The 22,799-nt window shown below is 39.5% G+C and overlaps 1 protein-coding gene across 9 annotated transcripts in view; it reads left to right on the plus strand.

Annotated features, from left to right (window-relative positions):
• Positions 1-22,799, plus strand: part of myt1l (myelin transcription factor 1 like) — a 438,397-nt gene that overhangs the window by 219,383 nt on the left and 196,215 nt on the right. For all 9 annotated transcript variants that reach the window (XM_033021668.1, XM_033021673.1, XM_033021674.1 and 6 more), the window contains 3 exons: positions 6,078-6,212; positions 15,230-15,320; positions 16,692-16,799. In XM_033021668.1, the coding sequence (XP_032877559.1) occupies positions 6,078-6,212; positions 15,230-15,320; positions 16,692-16,799 (334 nt within the window). The remainder of the gene's footprint in view (positions 1-6,077; positions 6,213-15,229; positions 15,321-16,691; positions 16,800-22,799) is intronic.

Here is a 22,799-nt window from a genome sequence, read left to right on the forward strand (position 1 = left end):
GGGACCCAACGGGTCCCACTTAGTCTAGTCTCTTATAAAATCTTGAGAGGCATAGATAAGGTGCATTGCCCAGTGTTTTACCAGGGGAGTCTAAAATTAGATGGCATAAGTTAAAGGTGATTGGAGAAAGATTTTAAAGGAATCTGAGGGGCAACTTTTTCACAGAGAGTGGTGCCTATATGGAATGTGCTGCCAGAGGAAATGGTCAAGGTGACATTTAAAAGACACTTAGACAGACACATAGATAGGAAAAGTTTGAAGGGATATGGGTCAGGCAAGAGGAACGAGGTTGAATAGGCATCTTGGTCAGCAAGGATAAATTTGGCTGATGGGCCAGGTTCCATGCTGTATCGCTCCATGACACTATGTCTCTAATGTTACCTGTTCCCTTAATGGTGAACAACAGACCATGGTCTTGGATATGAGAGTTGATTCAAAGTTTATTGGTGTCTTTAATAGTGAACTTTTAATCAGTATCACTTAATAAATGCACTTCAGGTGACAGCAAGCATTATAGCTAGAACGTGCTGTAAACATTTTTTTTAGTCCAACCAATAAGACCAAAATGATGTGAACTGGTCAAACAATTCATAACTATTTGTTAAAGTATGGTATAGCAAAGAAGAGCTGCATTTCCTTGAACAACAATAGTAAAGACAAATTTGGAAAAGACTAACTGATTTTTCCAATTGTTCTACAGACTTCTGCATGTTGAAATTGCCTTGGTTTTGGAGTTATAACAGCATTGTGCTCCATCCAACCACTGTTTTTTGGGAATCTTACAAATAGCATGGGCTGCAAGAGCAGCATTATTAGGGTTCTCTATCTAATGCAGAAACTGTGGCCAGCTTCAGTGTGGTATTACTCTGCTGGTCTACTGCAAGATCTTGCAGCCGCCAGCATTCAGCCCAGCAGTAATGAGCCTGGCAGTTGGTTCTTAGAGCGGCCTATGCTAAACAAGAAGTCTTATCTGAGTACTGGCTAAAGAAATGGTGCTACTAAGGTGGAAGCTGGTGGTGGGGAGGTGGGAGATTGCCTCATGTGATCAGAGGGACCTGGGCAGGCTGGTGAAGAACAGTGCCTGCAAGAAGCATCTTTGATTTGTGACAGGAACCAAAAGAACCCTTCATGGTTACAGACAAGAGTTTTTGGCAGGACATTGCCAGAGAGGTCTCCAAGGAGTAATACTGCACGTGAGCCTGCTCTTTGGGAATGCCTATAATATATTTTAATTTGTGTACCTACCTGCTCCTGAATGATAAGCAAATAACAACAATCTTTCATCAGAGCAGTTAGTTTGAAAATCATATTGGAGATTAATATTGCGTGTCCAATCATTGTTGACATTATCTGGAAAAGTTTTATTTTGGAAAAGATGCTGGCACAAAATAAAGTACTTTCGAAAAGTCTGGAATCAAATTTCTCAATAAGTGTTAAAATATTGCAGAAATTTGTGCAAAATTATTGTTCAATTGATTTTCGACTGCATAGCACCATTTTCTTTGGAGACGTGCAAAGGAAGTTACAGCAATGAAGTTGTAATAAAACTAGTCCCCGTTCAATCGGAGATCTGAAAGTGGTGTAAATCTCATAAACTACAATAAACTACCAATCATCAGAAAATCCCTCTCCTCAAACTAGTCTGGGAGATTATATTACCTGTGACTGTGTTGAATATAACCACTGCATAGAAAATGGATTTTATCCCCATGGAGTAACAGACTCTGCTCTCTCTTGAAAATGCACACTGAATGATTATTCACTGTCCCAGCTGAAAATCCAGTGCATTTGTCGACTATTCAAGAAGAAGTGAAGGAACATTCAGTTGGCTTGGTTCAGTTTGGCGCATACATGCCACTGTGTCAAAAGGTCTTGGGATCCAGAGACTTGAAAATAAATATTAGACTGACACTCCAGTGTAATGTTGAACGTGAATGTACTATCACAGGTGCCTTCTTTCATAATAAATGTTCCGTTGAAAGGTGAATATGAAGGTTCTGTTGCCTTTGTGCGGCATGGTGGCGTAACGTTAGCATGGCTGCCTTAGCGCCGAAGACCCGGGTTCGATCCTGACAATGGTAGCTGTCTCTATGGAGTTTGCACATTCCCCGTGACAGTGTGGGGTTTCACCGGGTGCTCCGGTTCCCTTCCACACTCCAAAGACGGACAGGTCTGTAAGTTGATCGGCTTTGGTAAAAGATTGTAAATTGGCCCTAATGTGTTGGATAGTGAGAGTGTACGGGGATTGCTGGTCAGCGCAGACTTTGTGAGCTGACGGGCCTGTTTCCGCACTATATCTCTGAAACTAATATCACCAGTCATTGTTGCACTGCTGTTTGTGGCTGCTTGCTGTGTCCAAATTGGCTGCCACATTTCCTATATTATAATGGTAATTATGCCTTATAAGTAATCTACTGGGTGCAAAACACTCTAATAGTTCCTGAGGTCATGAAAGGCATTATATTTCTTGAGAATTATCTCATCTGGCTCTATCCTTAAATTAACTTGTAAGTAGGACCCCAGGTCCTCCATGGCTACTCTGTTTTATGTCAAAGACTGCAATTCAGAATTGATTACTTGTGATATCCTGATGGAGATGATAAGGCATTATAAGTTCATGGTTTCATTTTGACCCTGGCAAATTGTTTAGATTGATGATATCAACAACATCTCTGCTCAGATTTCAAGTTCATATTGCTATCAACAAACTGGGGTTTGTCTATGTTTCCTCTGTTTCGAAAAATCCTAGGATTCATCACCTTTCATGTGAAAGTTCCTCATAACCTCAATACATTCTATTCAAGCTTACTTCATAGGTAAACTCCTCTAAATACATTAACAGACCAGATCGTGGGAGGGTAAGAGGTTGACCATCAATGGTCTTTTTTTCCCCAAGATCAATCAAACTCTTAGAAGTCAACAACAGTTTTATCTTTTTGGAAGAGACTGCTCAAGGTCCCTTCGAAGCTGGACCTGGAACATTGCATTGTGGAAGCAAGAATAGGACATCCCGTTACTTCACCTTCCCAACTTTTATCTAGATTGTTGCAGAAGGTATCTAGGATTCATTTTACTGTTATATCTTCATATACTTTGTGACCTTTACCTTGTGAGAATTTTGATCTCAGTGCACGTAGTGAGAATTGATTCAGTAATTGGAGGCTTTTGGAAAAGAGGGTCCCTGATTTTCACCATTCTTTTCAATTCCCAGTTTCAGTCTTCAATGGCTGGCCTGTAGTCTTAAGGTCACACTATTGATGCCTCACCAAGTTCATCTACTTCCTCTAGAAGTTGCCTCTAGAATTGATGAACTCTGATGAAAAATGAATGATGTGAAACGTTAGCTCTGTTCCGATTTTGTTCATGGTCTGTCATCCTGCTGAATAGTAACCATATAACAATTACAGCACGGAAACAGGCCATCTCGGCCCTTCTAGTCTGTGCCAAACACTTATTCTCCCCTAGTCCCATCTACCTGCACTCAGACCATAACCCTCCATTCCTTTCCCGTCCATATAACTATCCAATTTATTTTTAAATGATAAAATCGAACCTGCCGCCACCACCTCCACTGGAAGCTCATTCCACACAGCTAGCACTCTCCGAGTAAAGAAGTTCCCCCTCATGTTACCCCTAAACTTCCGTCCCTTAATTCTCAAGTCATGTCCTCTTGTTTGAATCTTCCCTACTCTCAGTGGGAAAAGCTTATCCACATCAACTCTGTCTATCCCTCTCACCATTCCAAAGACCTCTATCAAGTCCCCCCTCAACCTTCTGCGCTCCAAAGAATAAAGACCTAACTTGTTCAACCTTTCTCTGTAACCCAGTTGCTGAAACCCAGGCAACATTCTAGTAAATCTCCTGTGTACTCTCTATATTGTGTTGACATCCTTCCTATAATTAGGCGACCAAAATTGTACACCATACTCCAGAATTGGCCTCACCAATGCCTTGTACAATTTTAACATTACATCCATATAACCATATAACCATATAACAATTACAGCACGGAAACAGGCCATCTCGGCCCTACAAGTCCGCGCCGAACAACAGAATAGTGTTGGCATTTGCTGTTGGATTGGAGACATGCTCCATATCTGGCTTCTTTATCTGGCTCTCTTCCCATGTCTGGCATTAACAAACAATCTAAAGCTTTTGACCATGAATTTACTCTTATCGAGCCCATTAACTCATATTTCCTGTGTTTTCATAAGTTCAATCGACCTTGAATTTTCTTTGCGGATTCAAATCACTCAACGTTGTTCTTCACTCTATCCTATTTTTTCTATGTTGCCTCAATCAGTCCTGTAATCTTCTTCTGTCCTGCAATTTTGGCCATGTGCATAGCTTCAATTTTAATCTTTCACCATCAGAACATGTGAAGTGGAATAAGAAGCCCACATTTCACAAAATCATTACTGATCTTCTTCAACTTAATTTCACTCAATCTCAATCTTTTCTCATCGTCCAAAAATCTATTGATCTTTTGGTAGGTTCAACAATTAAATGTCCATTTTCCTCTGTTTCGAAAATTCCTAGGATTCATGTGAAAGTTTCTCATTACCTCAATCCTAAATACATTCTACTCAAGCTTACTTCATCGACAGCCCTCTTATCGCAATAATTTGTTACACTACATCCAAGGTAGGCATATCCTTCTTGAGATAAGGAAACCAACCCTCTGCATAGGAATAGCTGTGTACAACACTTCCAATGTACAATGGCAATAGCAAATTAGCCCTTTAACAACAAGGTGATTCACCAACAATTAACGATTGCTTGTTAATATCCTGTGATTTTTGTATAAGCACGACTCGATCACTCTGAGATCCAGGGTTCGATCATAACCTTGGATGTTATCTGTGTAAAGTCTGCATGTCTTCTGTGATTCCATGGGTTTCTCCTGGGTGCTCGGGTTTCTTGAATACCAATGTTACATTTGATATTTTTCAATACACTGAGGCCATTCTAAAATCCAGACAGCCAACCATTGATATTTAGATACATTACGTTATCTAGAAATGTTTCTTGATTGACATTAAGTTCTTCATCTTTATTGTGTCTTATTTCCACTTTGTTATCTATAAAGCATTTCTATCCTCTTTAGTGTGGATAGATGTAAGTAAAGCAATTCCATTCTCCTCTTGAGTATCCAATCTCACCCTCTCAGGTAGCCATTAAAATTTAGTTAAGATCTACCCTCATAAGTTCATATGTATTACGGCCAAATTTTGTTTCATAGTTATCCTGTGAAGAACTGTGGGGTGCTATATTTCTTTGGAGGTCTATATAAATAAAAGTTGTTTCCTTGCTTTACTTTATAACCTCCGATTCGAGCGTCCCAACCTTCTACATTCAAGGCATTTAAGCCATGGTTCTGCAAATGTTTTTTATTAATTCATATTTTTATCCAAACACTTAAATAGAATTTTGACAATCTCCTTACAGAAATTGTTTAGTCTGATTCCAGTTCCACCTGAAACGCCTGAAACAAAGGTGATTTCAGAAGTTATCAGGATTCATTTCAGAAGTTATATGGATTCATTTTAAACCTATACCATTGCTCTCTGGCATGGGGTAACTTAAACAATGGTCATTAAGTGTATTGCTACAAGCTTTACTGGCACAGAAACAGGATTGCCAATCTGCCCATCTTCAAGGGAGTACTTCCCTCTGCACCCAATTCCCTGCACACCTTCATTGATCACATAGCCATGACCACCAAATGGAAGCTCTCGGTTCATTGGCTGCATTGTAACAAGGCCAACTATATTCAGCTTTGGTTTGGGCAGAAGTTAGTGAAATTGCAGCTTGTCATATGCCCTACTCAACCATGATTTAAAGTCATATACCAGGCCAACGATTGGCAAATATCTAAAGGGGAAATTGGCATAGAAATTGATCACACCTCTCGTTGTGATCAGGATGGCAACAAGAGAGTAACATCGTGACCTTCTCATTCATTAACATGCTAATCTAATAAGTTGCACTCTCCGTATGATGGGATACACATTTTGGTCAAGCTCTGTAACTATGTTGTAATTTTTTTTGTAAAACACCTTCTCTCATTTGGATAGATTCATCGCGGCATGAAAAGAAAGAAAGCAAGTGCCCCACGCCAGGATGTGATGGAACTGGACACGTCACAGGCCTTTATCCTCACCATCGCAGTCTGTCAGGCTGTCCACACAAAGACAGGGTTCCTCCAGAAAGTAAGTGAACAGCAAGTTCAAAGCGCAAAGGTAAACGTACTTGTAATTACCTAAAATATGCAGCTTGCCATATCTCTCGACGGAATGTTATTTTCTATCAGTTTCGGTGCAATACCGACACATCACCAAGGTGTACCATGGGGAGGGGGAGGGAGGGAGGGAGAGGTGGAATGCAAATGATGATTCATGTCAGTTAATCGACATACTATTTTATATTCATTCCAATTGACTTACATGGGTAACAAAATCTGTCATAGTATCAGCCAAGCTGCCATAGTGTCAGCCAAGTTCTGAACAATTCTGCACTGCTGGCAATTCCAGTTTCACTTTATACAACTTCTCTCTTGTAATCAATAGATATGTAAACAACTGAAAGAAATGACACAGATGAATATCAAGCTTGTTGCAGTGCTAAAATATTTTAAACAAAAATGATTTATGGAAGGATACATCAGTAAATGTGTAATGTGCGCATGTTGCATTATTAACATACTATACATAAGGCAATCTGCTTTGAAGGATGATGTTTTCAATTTTGGGGGTGTAAAATGGCAATGGTGAATCACTAATCTCTGGTATGCCTTGTCCAATTTTCCTTTCCATTGAAGTCAGTGGAGAGCAGAATTAGACAACTTGTAAAACAGACTGTTGCGTATTTGCTACCTCCTAACTTTATTAATCAGTGTTTTGTCAAGTGGTGTGAATCCCAACTGCAATTGGAAATTTTCAAGAAGTTCATGGAGTAACTGGCCAATCCAAAAATAGTGAGGAAAGATTTCTTGATGATATTTTTGCCATGAGAAGTTGAGAATTTCTTCACAGTATGATTGATGCTGGACCAGGCTTGTGCCCACAACTGAAGCTTATGTTCACTCTTTCTCTCCACTGCCTTTCATCCATAACAGATCTGCGGATTGACATTGTTTTTTCCACAGTGAAGTACATGGCAAAACTTACTGAATAGTGAAAGGCCTGGATAGAATGAACGTGGAGAGGATGTTTCCACTGGTGGATGAGTCTAGGACCAGAGGCTATAGCCTCAGAATTAAAGGATGTACCTTTAGAAAGGAGATGATAATTTATTTAGTCAGTGGGTGGTAAATCTGCGGAATTCATTGCTACAGACAGCTGTGGAGGCCTAGTCAGTGGATATTTTTAAGGCAGAGGTTGACTGATTTTTGATTAGTACAGGTGTCAGGGGTTATGGAGCGAAGGCAGAATGGGGTTGAGGGGTTGCATTGTGAAGCAATTGGAAGGGGCAGAGGGGGGAGGGGATAAATGGATGTGGATCCAAGAGGCATAGAGAAGAAGGGGGGGGGGGGATGTGTTGTTTGCAGGTGAGTTAACTAAAATTGGAGATTTCAATGTTCAAACCATTAGATTAAAAGCTAACCACGCAGAATATGAGGGGATGTTCCTCCCGATTGTGCATGGCATCACTCTGGCAAAGGAGGCGGCCCAGGACAGAAAGATCAGTATGGGATTGGGAAGGGAAATGAACAGGGTAAGCAACTGTGGAATCCAGCAGGCCTTGGCAGATTGAGTGCATGTTTGGTGAAACGGCTACATAATCTATGCTTGGTCTCGTTGATGTAAAGAATACCACATCGGGAACACCAAATGACGCAAAGGTTTCGAAGGTTTTCAAATGTTAGATTAGGTTAGAAGAGGCGCACATGAACCTCTCTCTCATGTGGAAGGTCTGCTGGGGTCCCTGGATAGATGTGATGGAGGAGGTGTAGGGACATGTGTTGCATCTCCTGCGATTTCAGGGAAAGGTACCTGGGGAGGGTACTTTCCCCTTCCACCCCATCCCCTTCCCATTTGTCTCCTTCCTCTTATGTTCCTTCCAACGGCTTCACAATGTGGGCCACTTCTATTCTTATGTCCTTATCTAACACTGTATTTTCATCCCTGGCCAATTAAAAAAACTCCCCTGTATCCACCTATCACTTGCCAGGCTTTGTCCTGCCCCTACCACTCTTTCAACTTTCTAAACTACCGCATGGTACGTGGACAGGGTAGGTTTAGAGGGATGTGGGTCAAAAGCAGGCAGGTGGGACTTGTTTAGATGGGGCTTGATGTCAGTGTGAGCAAGTTGAGCCGAAGGCCCTGTTTCCCCAATGCATGACTCTATGACACATAGTTTTCTCTTTTCCTATTTTTCCATTGGAGCATTATTCATCAAATAGTGATTCGTATGCTGGTCGAGCGTGAAACTGTGTTGATCCCAGGTGTCACATGATCTATGCTGACCAACACAGTGACACTTGCCCTTTGTCTCACCATGTGTTGATTTTTTATCAACTTCAAATAGTTTTCAACTTCAGCTGTGGAAATGGGCAAACTACATATTTGATTCAGGGTTAAGTTAATAGAAAATAAAATTGTTTTGAGTGCATAACTGTATCCCAGTACATCCAGACCCACTTTGCAACCCCTGGTTGAACAAAATTGGACATAGAAATAAATTAGAGTGGCTTGTATCAACTTAATGAACACTCTAATTAAAAAGTAGTTGCAAGAGCGAACTGGTGAAGATATGAGGCATTCAATCCTATCTGTTCTTTGTCGAAATTTAAGATGCAAAAGGGGAAAGCCTTGACTATTCCAAATCAGAAAAGACAGAAAAATAACAGCTCACTTAAAAGTATAAGCCCAGATTTTGATGTTTAGTTTGAACATGAGTGGCTGGCAAGTCTGGAACTTCTGCTCATGCATAGTCTGATGCAGAAGTCTGGAATGCTTTAAGGGCCTGTCCCACTTGGGCGTCAATTGCACGTCACGCAGATGGCACGCAAAGATTTTGTACATCCCAAAATCCTGGGGCGCCGCGCGCGGCCGCTCGTCACTGCCTATGTCACCACGCACCATGCGTGAGTAATGTGCACCATGTGCGCATCACGTGCGCGTCACAACGCGCGCATTGTGCGTCGTGATGCAAAAATGATGCCACGTAAATGACGCGCTAATGACGCCCAAGTGAGACAGACCCTTTACTCTTCAATAGCACAGGCACTGTGTTTCAATACACTCCGCTTCTGGGCAGGTCACGGAATTTACATAGGAATCAGCTTTCAGATCCTGTAGCTCGACTCAAAATGCTGGAGTAGCTCAGATACTGTGCCAGGTTTAAACTGGCACAGTATTTGTTAGCTCATTGCTTGCGGTTATGATTGAAAATAGCCAAGAGGAAGAAAGGAAAGTTTATTTTTTAACTGTTTGTGAGGTTTATTGTGAATAAAATATTTGATTATGAATCAAATATCTTGTCTTTTAGTTGAATTTATTAGTATTAAAAATAAAAGCTTTTAATTCTTTCACTAGAAACATTGATTAATTGTAACAGTTGGTAGAAGCAAGGACAGGACTGTGTTGGATAATGTCTGGTCCGGTCACATCACTTTAATATGAAGCCTTGACACTGAGCAGAGCATTATTTCTCCACTCCAGGATGCTGTGGATCAACAAGATAGGCCTCCCACAGCTGGCGTGTAGAGAGCAGTGTTTGTGGGCAGTTGGCACAACCCAGGCCACACGGTTATTTAAAATTGGAGCAAGATTGAGCAAGAATACAAGTGCTCCTGCTTCATAATAAGAACATTGAAGATATATTAGAAAAAGTTGCTTATTTGTGTTTTTTTATAAATGGAAATAGATGATAGAATTGAGAAATTACTTGCAATCATTTCAGAAATTGAGAAAAATGAAACTATGCTTTCTACTGAAGCAATTAATGAACAAATAAAATACACAATAGTTCAAGTTCAAGTTCAAGTGGGTTTATTGTCATGTGTCCCTGATAGGACAATGAAATTCATGCTTTGCTTCAGCACACAGAACATAGTAGACATTTACTACAAAACAGATCAGTGTGTCCATAAACCATTATATAAATATAAACACATGAATAAATAGACTGATAAAGTGCAAATAACAGATAATGGGTTATTAATGATCAGAGTTTTGTCCGAGCCAGGTTTAATAGCTTGATGGTCAATAATACTATAAATTAATCATCAGTAATACTTAGTCAGACTATAATAGCACAAAACTGAACTTTTCATATTGCAACCAAAATAAAGTCCATAATAGATCGTAGTTACTGAGATAGAGTTGTAGTCATTCAATATGGAGTTCGTGCTGATTGAATTTTACCCTATCGCTAATCATTTTAACCAGATTTATTCCATTGATTTGCATCTATTCCTATTTTTCCCTTTATTTATTATTCTCAAGTACGTCATTGCAATTAGAGATGTTAGGTTGTGTTGTCCATCTACCTGTCCCACAAATGATTTGGCTTCAGCATGAATGGAAGTATCCGGTCCAAACATTAATGCTACCTCGGCCAGTCACCGAAATAAACATTTAACAGATGTTAGGTGATATTCAGGGTTAGGGAAAGTTCAATTATTCAGTAGACTTGAAGCCTAAATATATAGTTCATCACTATGTTCACTGGACTACTTTTGCAGATTTAATGGAAGTTGTTAACCCTTGTGAGAGCCTGTTGAAAGGTGCATCTCTAAGACTGATAATAATTTAAATAAAATTCTTCTTTGCATATTAAATCACCTGTTTAGCAAATTTCCTAGGGTATCTCTGGGGAGCACTAGGAGGTGGTGCCTTGTTAAGACTCTGAATTGCTCCATTCTAATGTCATTGCTATGCATCTTATGATGCGTTTGTCCCTCATTGGCATGTTCCCTGTTGCCTCTTTAATCATCTTCATTTTCCGTTTGCTCATTTTGGGCACTGCATGTTGTTAGTGATCAATTACAATGCGTATCCATTGAAACCACCAAATGCTGTCACATCTAGTTCAATTTTTCCTGTATCCATGAGTCTTAAAACTCATCTCATCTAAGAATTTGTCTGAAACTTTGTTCTGTGTTATCACCAACAGATGCTTTCCCAAATTCTGTAGCTCATTGCAAGAGTGCTTTGAGTCTTTTCCTAAGGAGTTCAGGGTTTATATATTCTTATACAAGCTCAAAGTCATTTGGTACAGAGCAGGTATCTCATAACTTATTTACTGTCGTGGGCAAATCGCTTGCTTTTGTGTATTTAATGCACATGGTGATGACACAGGATTAGTTTGGATCATGTGGATTTAAGACAAAGCCAATAAGAGATTTATAATTATTTTGGAAATAATGTCAATTTCATTTTGGGACAGTTTTGATATTTTCATATAAATTATCAGAACACATGTTCAATTTGGGGTTAATATCCACAATATTCATTATGCCCTGAAGTCACAAAATCATTGCTTTTGGTTTGGCTAATAGTTAAGCACTATTGAGCATCAGCTAATTCTTTATCATGATGTCAAGAATAAATACTTGAGCCCTACCCATTCATTAGGCACTGCAATGGGTGGAATTCGAGAACTGGCTGGCAGTTCAGTGTTGCAGTGTATTAATGTTGCAGGTGAGTTAGTCCAGTATTGAAGTCTTGTGCAATAACTGGATATTAAATTACTGTCATCATCTTCATTTACATACACATTCGGTTAATCTTTTGAGTTGCCTCACTCCAAAGACGTACATGTTTGTAGGTAAATTGGCTTGGTGAATGTAAAAATTGTCTCTAGTGTTAATGTGCGGGGATCGCTGGTTGGCGCGGATCCGGTGGGCCGAAGGGCCTGTTTCTGTGCTATATCTCTAAACTAAAGTTAACACTATAGCCTCATCTTCCACCTTCCATTGTTGGTGACTTATTTAAGCAAACTCATCTTAACATTTGATTCATAGCACATGTTATACTGCTGACACTGGCATCGAGAAAAAGGATCTACATTTTTTACCTGACTGTGTATCTACCCAGCTTTGAATAACATGCCAATGGAATTCTTTCTATCCATTTAATTGTTTCCCAAAATAGTTTCCAGTACCTCTTATCCCTGGAGGCAAATTAATTCTTCTTTTGCTATCTTTCCCACATATTTAACAGGAATGGAGTGCTATTTTTATTTTATTAAATGGCATTATAAATTCAGAAGTCAGGGACACTGGTATATCAAAACAGCAAACTTCATTTTGAGGGACAATGAGGTCAAACAACTGGCAGGGGAAAGGGATCTTGAATAATTAATTATCCATTCTCCGTTCTATTAGTGTTTCTTTGGTTAATCTCAAGGATAATGGGCTGAAGCTCGCTGACTACTGCTCACAGTTCTGAACGGAAGCACCAGCAATCAGCTATATCAACGGCAGCAAGTCCCAAATTACCGTGGGGCAGATTCAAAAGGCCATGTGTATCAGTTTACTCTACCGGTAGACTCCACATGGAGCCCAAACTTGCTGGGATTCCTCAACATTGCACCTGGGATTCATCTTTTGTGTCCAATGTAATGTCTTAGGATTGAGAGGCAAAGGAGAAGGCAAGTTACTTCTATAAATTATTTTTCTTTGCTTTGATATTTTTCAGCTATTTATGTCATAGAGTTGTGGAGTTATACTGCATGAAAAGAGGCCTTTCAGCCCAACTTGTCCATGCCAACCAAGGCATCAACCTAAGTTGCTCCCATTTGGCTCATATTCCTCTCAACCTTTCCTATCCATGTACCTGTCTCTATGTATTTTAAATGTAATGAGGATATCGAGGATCCAATTGCAAAGGGATGTGCAGAGACCCAGTTCCCTGAGCTTAGTAACCAGGTTAAAGGGGATGATGGTGATGAATGCAGAGCTGTAGTCTATCAACAACAGCCTGACGTATGCATCTTTATTGCACAATTATTGCCCACAAGCTGAGGCAGGGCTTGGCTCGCTGCCAAGGACTTTTAGAGTGGGGCTACTTCATTGTGTTTCCATAGGAACTGTCTTTGATCAAACTACCCGACTGAAATTTTGGATTTTGTCCTCCACACCCAGACCAGGGATGTACAGACACAGACAGTAGACATATATTCTAGGTGAGGGCTATTAGGTTAGCGGGTTGTGCCTTATGAACATGCAAGGTAACAAACAACTTCTGGATGTGAGTAAGACTGATCACAATAATAGTGCACTACAAAAGTATACTATGAGTAGTCCAATTAGCTTGGCACGTTCAATCTATAATCCTGGGTCTTCATGCAATCCCAGGTTTTAGAAAATGTGTATTCAAAGACCAATTCATATTTACACGTGTATTTAATTGTTAGTACTTTTTAATTTAAGAGTTTGAGAACTTGTAAGAATGTTTTAAATACACCGTGCATTAGCACATCATAACTCAGCTGTGAATTATGAATTTTGAACATTATGAATGTGTGATAATGTGGGTAACAGACAAAAGTTTGTATGCACGTGATACAGACCGGTTGTGAGTGATTCCCTTTTCTGCATTTAACATAGATATTAGGAATGACCTCGTGCATCTAACTTCTTCATGGGTGAAGCAACTGTAATGAAATTGAAATTCTGGTAGAAGGCACAAATGATGAGAAAAACAAATAATGTTTTTGCCATAGTAAAGGCGACCCTCGTGTTAATGTGCTGTGTCGCAATTGTCTATAACATAAAGCCACATCATTTGTACATGCCTCAACAAATGCAAGTTAAAATTATTTTGTGTTGAATTATTGACAGTAGTTCGCTTCACATAAACTCCTTGTCTCAAGTTTTTGGGGTTGTGATTTGAGAATTCTGTAGAGGCGAATTTTGGTAACCCAAACAGCCACTATGCCGGGGTCATCTGTATATTTACTGATCATCAAGCTGAGCAGTACAAACCAGGAAGGTGCCAGGTGTTTGCCAAATCATTGACAGTAGATGGCCACAAAAGGTGTGCCAAAAGTTGGTATCAAGGTTTATTTGTAAAGAATGGCAAAGTGAATGATCTGTGCTCACTGAACTGTAGCAGCTACAATCATCATCATAGAAAAGCAAAACAAGAACAAAGGAGTACAATTTCCTCATGAATTTCCCACAATTTTGTAATATTTGCAAAAGATCAGTGCATGAAATTAAAAACATTCCCTTGTGCTCCCTTTGTTAAGGGACTTATGTTGGGGTGAAGGGTCAGGGCCCATGCTAAAAGTACTTCCTACCTGTGTTCAATTACAAACCATCTACCATGTTCTCTGCAGCCTATGAACTATTAGTATTTATCTGTTTATCAGTTGTCAATTTTTCTTATGCTCAATGAATTTTTGTTTAATTATGAAGTGCTTTACTTCCCCTGAAGCTATATTTAAGAGGGAGTTAGATGTGGCCCTTGTGGCTAAAGGGATCAGGGGGTATGGAGAGAAGGCAGGTACGGGATACTGAGTTGGATGATCAGCCATGATCATATTGAATGGCGGTGCAGGCTCGAAGGGCCGAATGGCCTACTCCTGCACCTATTTTCTATGTTTCTATGAAATAGATCTAAGTGCCCAGTTGAGGCACATCTTAAATATAATGAAAGATAAAGTGGTGAGTTCAACATCTTTAAAGTACATGTAATGGTTTTGCTTTTGATGTTCCTTCTTGAAAACTTGGGTTTACCCAAGTAGCATGATAATGCTCGAACATTTGACATGAAATGTCCTCAAGGTATTCATTAATAGGTACCTGGGGAATAAATTTCCCTCCTGGGATAAATAAAGTTCTAACGTGTCGTGTCGTATGATATTGATCAGAATTTGTTTCATTATGATTCCACTTTATAATTATATTAGAGTCACAGTCACCGATTATATTTCAACTAATTTCAACAATTTGCACTTCCAAAATAATACATTTTGTTTTATTGTAGGTATGTTGTGGCACCTTTGAGAAAAAAGCGTTTCATAAAGAGCTAACAATTAGGAACAGCATCTTTCATAATGAAAAGGATCTCTTCTATCTTTTGGCTTGTTTCAGCCTGATGCTGTTATTTTATAGTAAATAAAATATCTATTGGAAACCGAAATGTGATCTTCTGTCTGATAAAGGCAAATTTAAACAAATTGGGTTAGGAGTCTAAACTTATTTCCTCTCTTGCCTGTGTTTTTCTTCTATGATCATTCTTTACTAATAGCTTCCAATCTTTTTTCTGTCAAGTTCTTGCCATGCATGAAAATGTGCTTAAGTGTCCTACACACGGCTGCACTGGGCGAGGCCATGTAAATAGCAACAGGAATTCTCATAGAAGGTAAGCAAGGATTTTACTTTACTTTAGTAACAGCAGAACAAAAGTCATGGAAAAGTTAGATCTGTAGATTAATAAAATGGGTATCTGTCATATCCTGCCCATCACATCATTAACTGGACCTGTCATCAACTCATAAAAGAATGGAAACACTGACTTCTTAGTGCAGGGCATTAAAATTGTTTGTAGGAATCCCAAACTAATCTTTTGCCAACTTAAATATTATTCCATAGATCCATATGTCCTCTTCCACCTTTGAGATCAGTACCGAAAATGGGTAGAGTAGGCTCTGTACCAGTTCACAGAATGGAGTACAGGTAGATTACCCTATCAGTGCATTTGTGTGGGAGGAAGAAGCATTGGAGCAAAAATCTGTTCACCAGAGAGGTATTTTATTGGAGCATTTTCGAACAGCCTGTAATTTTGACTGAATTGTATGATCACTCACCTAGACTGTTTTAAAAGCACTGGATTGGAATGAGGAAGACCAACCCGATAACTTTTTCCACGGATCACATACAATATGTGCTGTTCAAGAATTAACACCAGTTGCTTAAATACCTGTTAGTCATGTACACTGTTGGATTCCAGAAATAATCAAATAATACTTCAGAATGCTGAAGTATTCCTCATTCTCAAATATCCTTGACTGACTCCAAGTTAACCACATCCAAAATAAAGTATGTGCTCCTTTTCCAATTTAAGCCCTGCTACCCCCCCCTCCCCCCCCCCCCCCAGCTCCTTCAACCTCCAACCCACCTTGCTGCTCCACACAAACGCTGCAGTAGGAAACATTGTATTCTGTAGCACAATTAATAGCTAATCGTAACATAGAACTTTATAATAGAAATGCATTTTCCATCTAGAATTTTCTTTTCATGCATCTGTTTAGTTAGTGCACGATAAGCATCACTCCTAACTTGACTTTATCAGTTCTTTCCATTCACTTTATCTTTCACCTCACTTTCTTTCTAAATCAAATGGTTCCTAACATAGCCTGAAATTTTCTAAAAAGCTTTACTTCAAGTAATGGATGATATTCAAAGTAATGTTATCAGGCTGATGTTTCACAAAACATAAGAACATCATGATGAACAAAATCTTTATTGTACATTGAAAAAGACAATGAATTATCTTGCAATAACTCAGCAAAAAAAATGCATTGTTGCATGCAGTAATCAGAAATGAGCCTGCATGATTTTTTGAAAAAATGTAATACTTTTATTTTCTGCGCTAAGGTCTTGATATGTTGACACAACTGTACTGTTTAATTACTTCTCTGAAATTTGCAACTGCTCAGATGCAATTAGCCATATGCTGTACATTTGACTTTGAGCTGCCTTTCCTACTGATTCATTGTTTCTGTTCCCGCAGTCTCTCTGGATGTCCCATAGCTGCTGCAGAGAAGCTGGCCAAAGCTCAAGAAAAGCATCATAGCAGTGAGGCAACAAAATCAAACCAGGGTTCAGATCGTGTATTAAGGTAGGGAAGAAGTATGTTAACTTCTGATAACTACTTTCAGCTAATTTATACTTTTCTTCATACAATATAGTACTATGTTAATGTAACAAAGCTCTGCATCAGTCCAAAGTGAATTATTTGTATTAATTTTTATTGCCATGAGATTTCTCTAACCTTTTCAGAAAATTATCTTGTATGAAATGCACAGTACCATTTTAGCCCTTCTCCAAAGCTGAACTAATTCACAATCGGCGTCTACCTTATTTGTATCAGAGAAACATGCTGATAAATATTCAGAGATCTATTGTAAAAGGGTCTAGAACATACAATGCAGACTTGCTTAAATAAAGGTGTTTCTGATTTCTCTAAAATTGGAATGAAGAACAGTTTCAGAAACACATTTGTGATGTCACTGCACACGGCAATGGGAGTTTTGCTCCTTGTGTGAATCATATTTGGAATATTCTCAGGTCTTTCAATCATCTATGCCTTTTAGATTATTGCTTACAGGTTTTTCTTAGTTTTAAACTTTATAGCTATATTAATGGATGCTAAAAATCGAGATGATTTTAACTTGTCATAAATTAAATAATGTAATTGTCATCAGCAGCTTTCAAATATGTAGTTCCAACAAAAGAAAGGAAAAGAACAACTAATGAAACACAATTTTATTTTATTAAACTCACTTTTCAATACAGACTAGTGGTACTCGGCTATCTTGGTTAAATTTCCATTGATATTGATGGCTACAGTTGTAAGAAGAGTCTTTGGCAGTGGTGAATAACTTTTGTTGTGGGGAGGATCAGATTTATGGTCCACCTGAGAGCTTCAGATATTGGTATGTGGTTATGCATAGATTATTTTAATCATGTACAAGCAGAGACTAATATACTCAGACATCTTTAGAAACACACATTCTGTATGTATTGCTGCTCCACTCTCTGCCTCCTGTGTCCAGTTGCTGCCTTCTTGCTGGTCCTTCACCATGAGGGCTGTGCTCCTTACCACCTTTTCAATAATCTCAATCCATCCTGTTCTTTTTTAAAGCACATCAGCTTCACTGAGAAGGATTGTTTTAATAATTGAATTGGAAAGTTAACAATAAGAGCATGGGAAACATGATCCAACCACAAACACAGGACACAGTAGCAGAATGACCAGGACTAGCAGAGTGGTCAGTTCAGGCAGAGAAAGAACCAGATCTCATAGGGTTGTGGAATTGGTATTGGTTTATGATTGCCACGTGCACTATCAAATCATACTGCACATGAGTACGATGAAGCTGCAGGCCAGTATAACAGGCATCGCAAAGAGGAGAAAAAAAAAAACAGAGTGCAGAATATAGTGTTAGAACATTATATTATAATTGTGCAAGGGCCACAATGCGATAAGTTGGGAGATCAGGACTACACCCTTAGTTTATGAGAGGGTTGTTCAGTTGTCTGATTACAGCAGGGAAGAAGCTATTCTTTAAATTGGTGGTCTGTACTTTCAAGCTTTTGTAATATTCTGTCCAATTGGAGAAACAGGGAATGACCGGGGTGTGAATGGTCTGTCATTATGTTGACTGCTTTCCCAAGGCAGAGTGAAGTGTATTTCTGAAGATAAGGGAGTGAGTGCAAAAATGCTGGTGAAACCCATCCTCTGAGCTGTATGTAACCTGTATGTTGTATACCAAGGGTCCATGATTATTTAACAGTACCAATTGTAGATCATGGCAGTGCAGTCAGGTTCATTCACGTTTGTTCTACAAAACAATATGTAAAGATGTTGAAAACTGCAGTAAGTTAGCAGGAGGTCAGAAATTCAAAGGAGATATACGAGGCAAGTTTTGTTTTCAGGCTAGTGAGTGCCTACAATGTGCTGCTGGGTGTGGTGGTTGGGATAGTGACATTCAAGAGACACTTGGATAGGCATATCACAGTAGACAATAGATAATAGGTGCAGGAGTAGGCCATTCGGCCCTTCGAGCCAGCACTGCCATTCAATGTGACCATGGCTGATCATCCCTAATCAGTACCCCGTTCCTGCCTGCTCCCCATATCCCCTGACTCCGCTATTTTTAAAAGCCCTATCTAGCTCTCTTGAAAGCATCCAGAGAACCTGCCTCCACCACCCTCTGAGGCAGAGAATGCCACAGACTCACCACTCTCTGTGAGAAAAAGTGATTTGATATGCAGGGAATGGAGGGATATGGATCATGTGCAGGCAATAGTTGACCTTGTCATCATGTTTGGTATAGATATTGTCAGCTGAAGGGCCTGTTCTTGTACTCTACTATTCTATGTTCTAAACTTAGACTGTACATGTATTTGTATGAAGTATCAAGGCCATTATCAAGAGATGAGAAAAACATTTTTCACACAGAGAGTGGTGAATCTGTGGAACTCTCTGCCACAGAAGGTAGTTGAGGCCAGTTCATTGGCTATATTTAAGAGGGAGTTAGATGTGGCCCTTGTGGCTAAAGGAATCAGGGGGTATGGAGAGAAGGCAGGTACGGGATACTGAGTTGGATGATCAGCCATGATCATATTGAATGGCGGTGCAGGCTCGAAGGGCCGAATGGCCTACTCCTGCACCTATCTTCTATGTTTCTATGTTTCTATTATATAAGCTATTTCACTTTGGCTCGCAATAGGCAAAATCTGATTTCAAATTAGGTCAGGAAATCCAGATTGGATAAAAATCATAATTTCAGCTTTCAGGCAGACAAAGTAAGTAATGAAAAGTGTCAGCACTTTGGTGCCATAAATGACCTTTCAGTCTATTCCTGTCTCTGAAGCCACTAATCCCATTGCCAGTCGGATACTTATCTGGTTACTTTGTGAAAAGATTAATCAATGCAGCATTGGCAGTTTTTGATTCTCATTTCCCCCACGGTTACACAGCTAAAATTAGAATTTACTGGGGAATGTCTGCCACTTAAAAAATAAAGAGGCTGTAAATCTTAGCATGTCTTGATTACCATTAACGAATAGAGATGGGAGTTTCAAAGCCTGAGAAATTTGGACTTAATTAGTGCTGTTTCTTTCAATGTTATGGGTGTGAACATTTATTTTTGTTTCTATAGCATGGTTGTCAGTCAAGTTGTATCATTTCAGAAATTTGACTGGGTATTTCTGGTCAAAAGTCAAATTACGTAATGATCATTGAAACACTTCTTTTGCAGGAGCAATTTGGCTCCATTGTTCTGTTTTTAGGCCTGTGGAAATGTCAACTCCTTCGAATATGTCGCTGCTCAGCTGAGTTCTCCCCAGCGAACAATACTTTTAAATATCTACAGGCCACCAAAATATGATGCACAGTTTTTTGATGAGATTGCCAAATTACTGTCCATTGTATGCATTGATTTCGATTGTGTTGTCTTAGTGGGTGATTTTAATATTCACATAGATAATGCAGAGGATGGAGGTACAAAAGAGCTCCTGAACATTTTGGACAACTTTGGACTTAATCAGCACGTAACAGAGCCAACTCACAATAGGGGGCATATACTGGATCTGATTATTTCCAAGGGTCTCGACATTTCTGATGTTATGGTGACTGATGTTGCTCTTTCCGATCACCACTGTGTATTTTTTTAAACGACCATCTCTGCTAGCAGTATCAGAAAAGAACCAGAGGTGATCGAAAGGCGCTGTATCAATGAAAACACCGGCGCATTGTTTACTCAGGCCTATACACCACCACCAACTCTCCCCTCGGCCTCTGTCGATGACCTTGTGGATGGTTTTAGCTCCAATGTTATGACTCTTATGGATGCTATTGCACCACTGAAGACCAAGGTTTTATCTGGAAGGAAAAAGTCACCATGAAATGCCACAGCAGTGAGATCCCAAAGAACAAAGTGTAGACAGGCCGAACGTAGGTGGCGAAAAACCAAACTACAGGTCCACTACGACATCTACAAAGACAACCTCCGTATCTATAATCAGGAATTGAAAGGGGCAAGGCAGTCCTTTTTCTCAGAGGTTATCAACAAAAATAATAATTCCCGCACCCTGTTTGCCATTGTCGATAGACTGACAAACCCCTCATCATCAGTCCCTCCTGAGCTCCTGTCCAGCAAGTCGTGCAATGACTTTGCAGATTTCTTCACCGATAAAATTCTGAAGATAAGACAAACAATGTCTAGCTCCACCTCAGGGAACATGGCTTTGTCACCTATGCCTCCAGATTCACTAATGAATCTACAACATTTTAAACTTTTAGATTGTGCATCTCTGACTGAAACTGTTCAACAGCTAAAGTCCACTACCTGCTGTCTTGATCTGCTGCCCACAAGCTTCTTTAAAAATATTTTTAACAGTGTTGCACCAGAAGTACTGAACATAGTAAACACTTCCCTTCAATCGGGGCATTTTCCCAAAGCCTTAAAAACAGCAGTGATCAAGCCCCTATTGAAGAAGCCTAATTTGGATGCCTCAGCTATGAGCAACTACAGGCCCATATCTAATTTAGCATTTTTGGCAAAGATTATTGAAAGGGTAGTTTACCAACAGATTTACTGCTTTATGACCCAAAGCAATATTTTTAATGTTTTCCAGTCGGGATTTTGGCCACATCACAACACCGAGACTGCACTCACTAAGGTCCTAAACGACATACATCTAAACAGTGATGCATCAAAAGCTTCAGTTTTGGTACTTCTAGATCTCAGTGCTGCTTTTGATACGGTGGACCACAACATACTGCTTGACAGACTGGAGAAGTGGGTGGGACTCTCTGGTTCTGTGCTGGACTGGTTCAAATCTTACTTGAAAGATCGGGATTATTTTGTTTCCCTTGGTAATTTTGAATCAGAACGTACAAAACTCACATGCGGGGTTCCTCAGGGCTCCATTCTTGGACCCATTTTGTTCAACATTTATATGCTCCCCTAGCTCAGATCATAGAGCATTTTAACATATCCTACCACACTTATGCCGATGACACACAACTATATATCGCAGTGTCACCACATGACCATAGTCCCCTACACTCACTGAGCCAGTGTGTCAAACATATCAATGAGTGGATGAACCAGAACTTCCTCCAGCTCAATGCAAATAAGACAGAAATTATTGTCTTTGGTCCCAAAAAAACAATGCTAGAGGTGAGTGCTCAACTCGACTCAATTGCATTGATAACCACAGACAAAGCCAGAAACCTTGGTGTAGTTATGGACTCGGATTTGAATTTTAACAGCCATATAAAGACCATTACCAGATCTGCCTATTACCATCTAAAAAATATTGCAAGAATCAAGGGATTTCTGTCCAAAGAAGACACTGAAAAACTTGTTCATGCATATATTTTTAGTAGGTTAGATTATTGTAATGGCATCTTTACAGGTCTCAATAAAAAATCAATTAAACAACTGCAGCTTATCCAAAATGCCGCTGCCAGAGTCTTGACCAACACCAAGAAAATGGACCACATTACACCTGTCCTTAAATCTTTGCACTGGCTCCCTGTGTGTAAGAGGATAGATTTTAAAATTCTGTTGCTGACCTGCAAGGCACTGAATGGTCTAGGTCCAAAGTACATCTCTGACCTACTTGTTGTATATGAGGCGCCTAGACTCCTCAGGTCTTCAGGGACAGGCTTACTCTGTGTTCCCAGGGTCAGAACTAAAAAGGCTGAAGCAGCATTGGGTTTTTATGCTCCACACCTGTGGAACAAGCTCCCTGAACACTCGAGGTGTGCACAGACTGTAAGCGCATTTAAATCAGGCCTAAAAACACTGTTGTTTACTATAGCGTTTCCATAACCCGACATGCAGGTAATCTTAACCGTCTAATTTTAACCCTTTTATGTGCTCTTTAAAATCGTTTTATTGTTTCATAAACGTTGTTTTATTATTCATACATTTGTCGTATTGCTTATTTTGCAGTTTTTAATTATTGACTATTTTATTTTTTCTTTCCTGTAAAGCACCTTGAATTGCTGTTTGCACGAATGGTGCTATACAAATAAATTTGCCTTTGCCTTGCCTTGCCTAGGCCGTCTCAGAACTACCATAATTTCAAAACTATTGTG

Source organism: Amblyraja radiata, chromosome 5 (genome assembly GCF_010909765.2).
Source record: "Amblyraja radiata isolate CabotCenter1 chromosome 5, sAmbRad1.1.pri, whole genome shotgun sequence".
Classification (NCBI taxonomy): Eukaryota; Metazoa; Chordata; class Chondrichthyes; order Rajiformes; family Rajidae; genus Amblyraja; species Amblyraja radiata.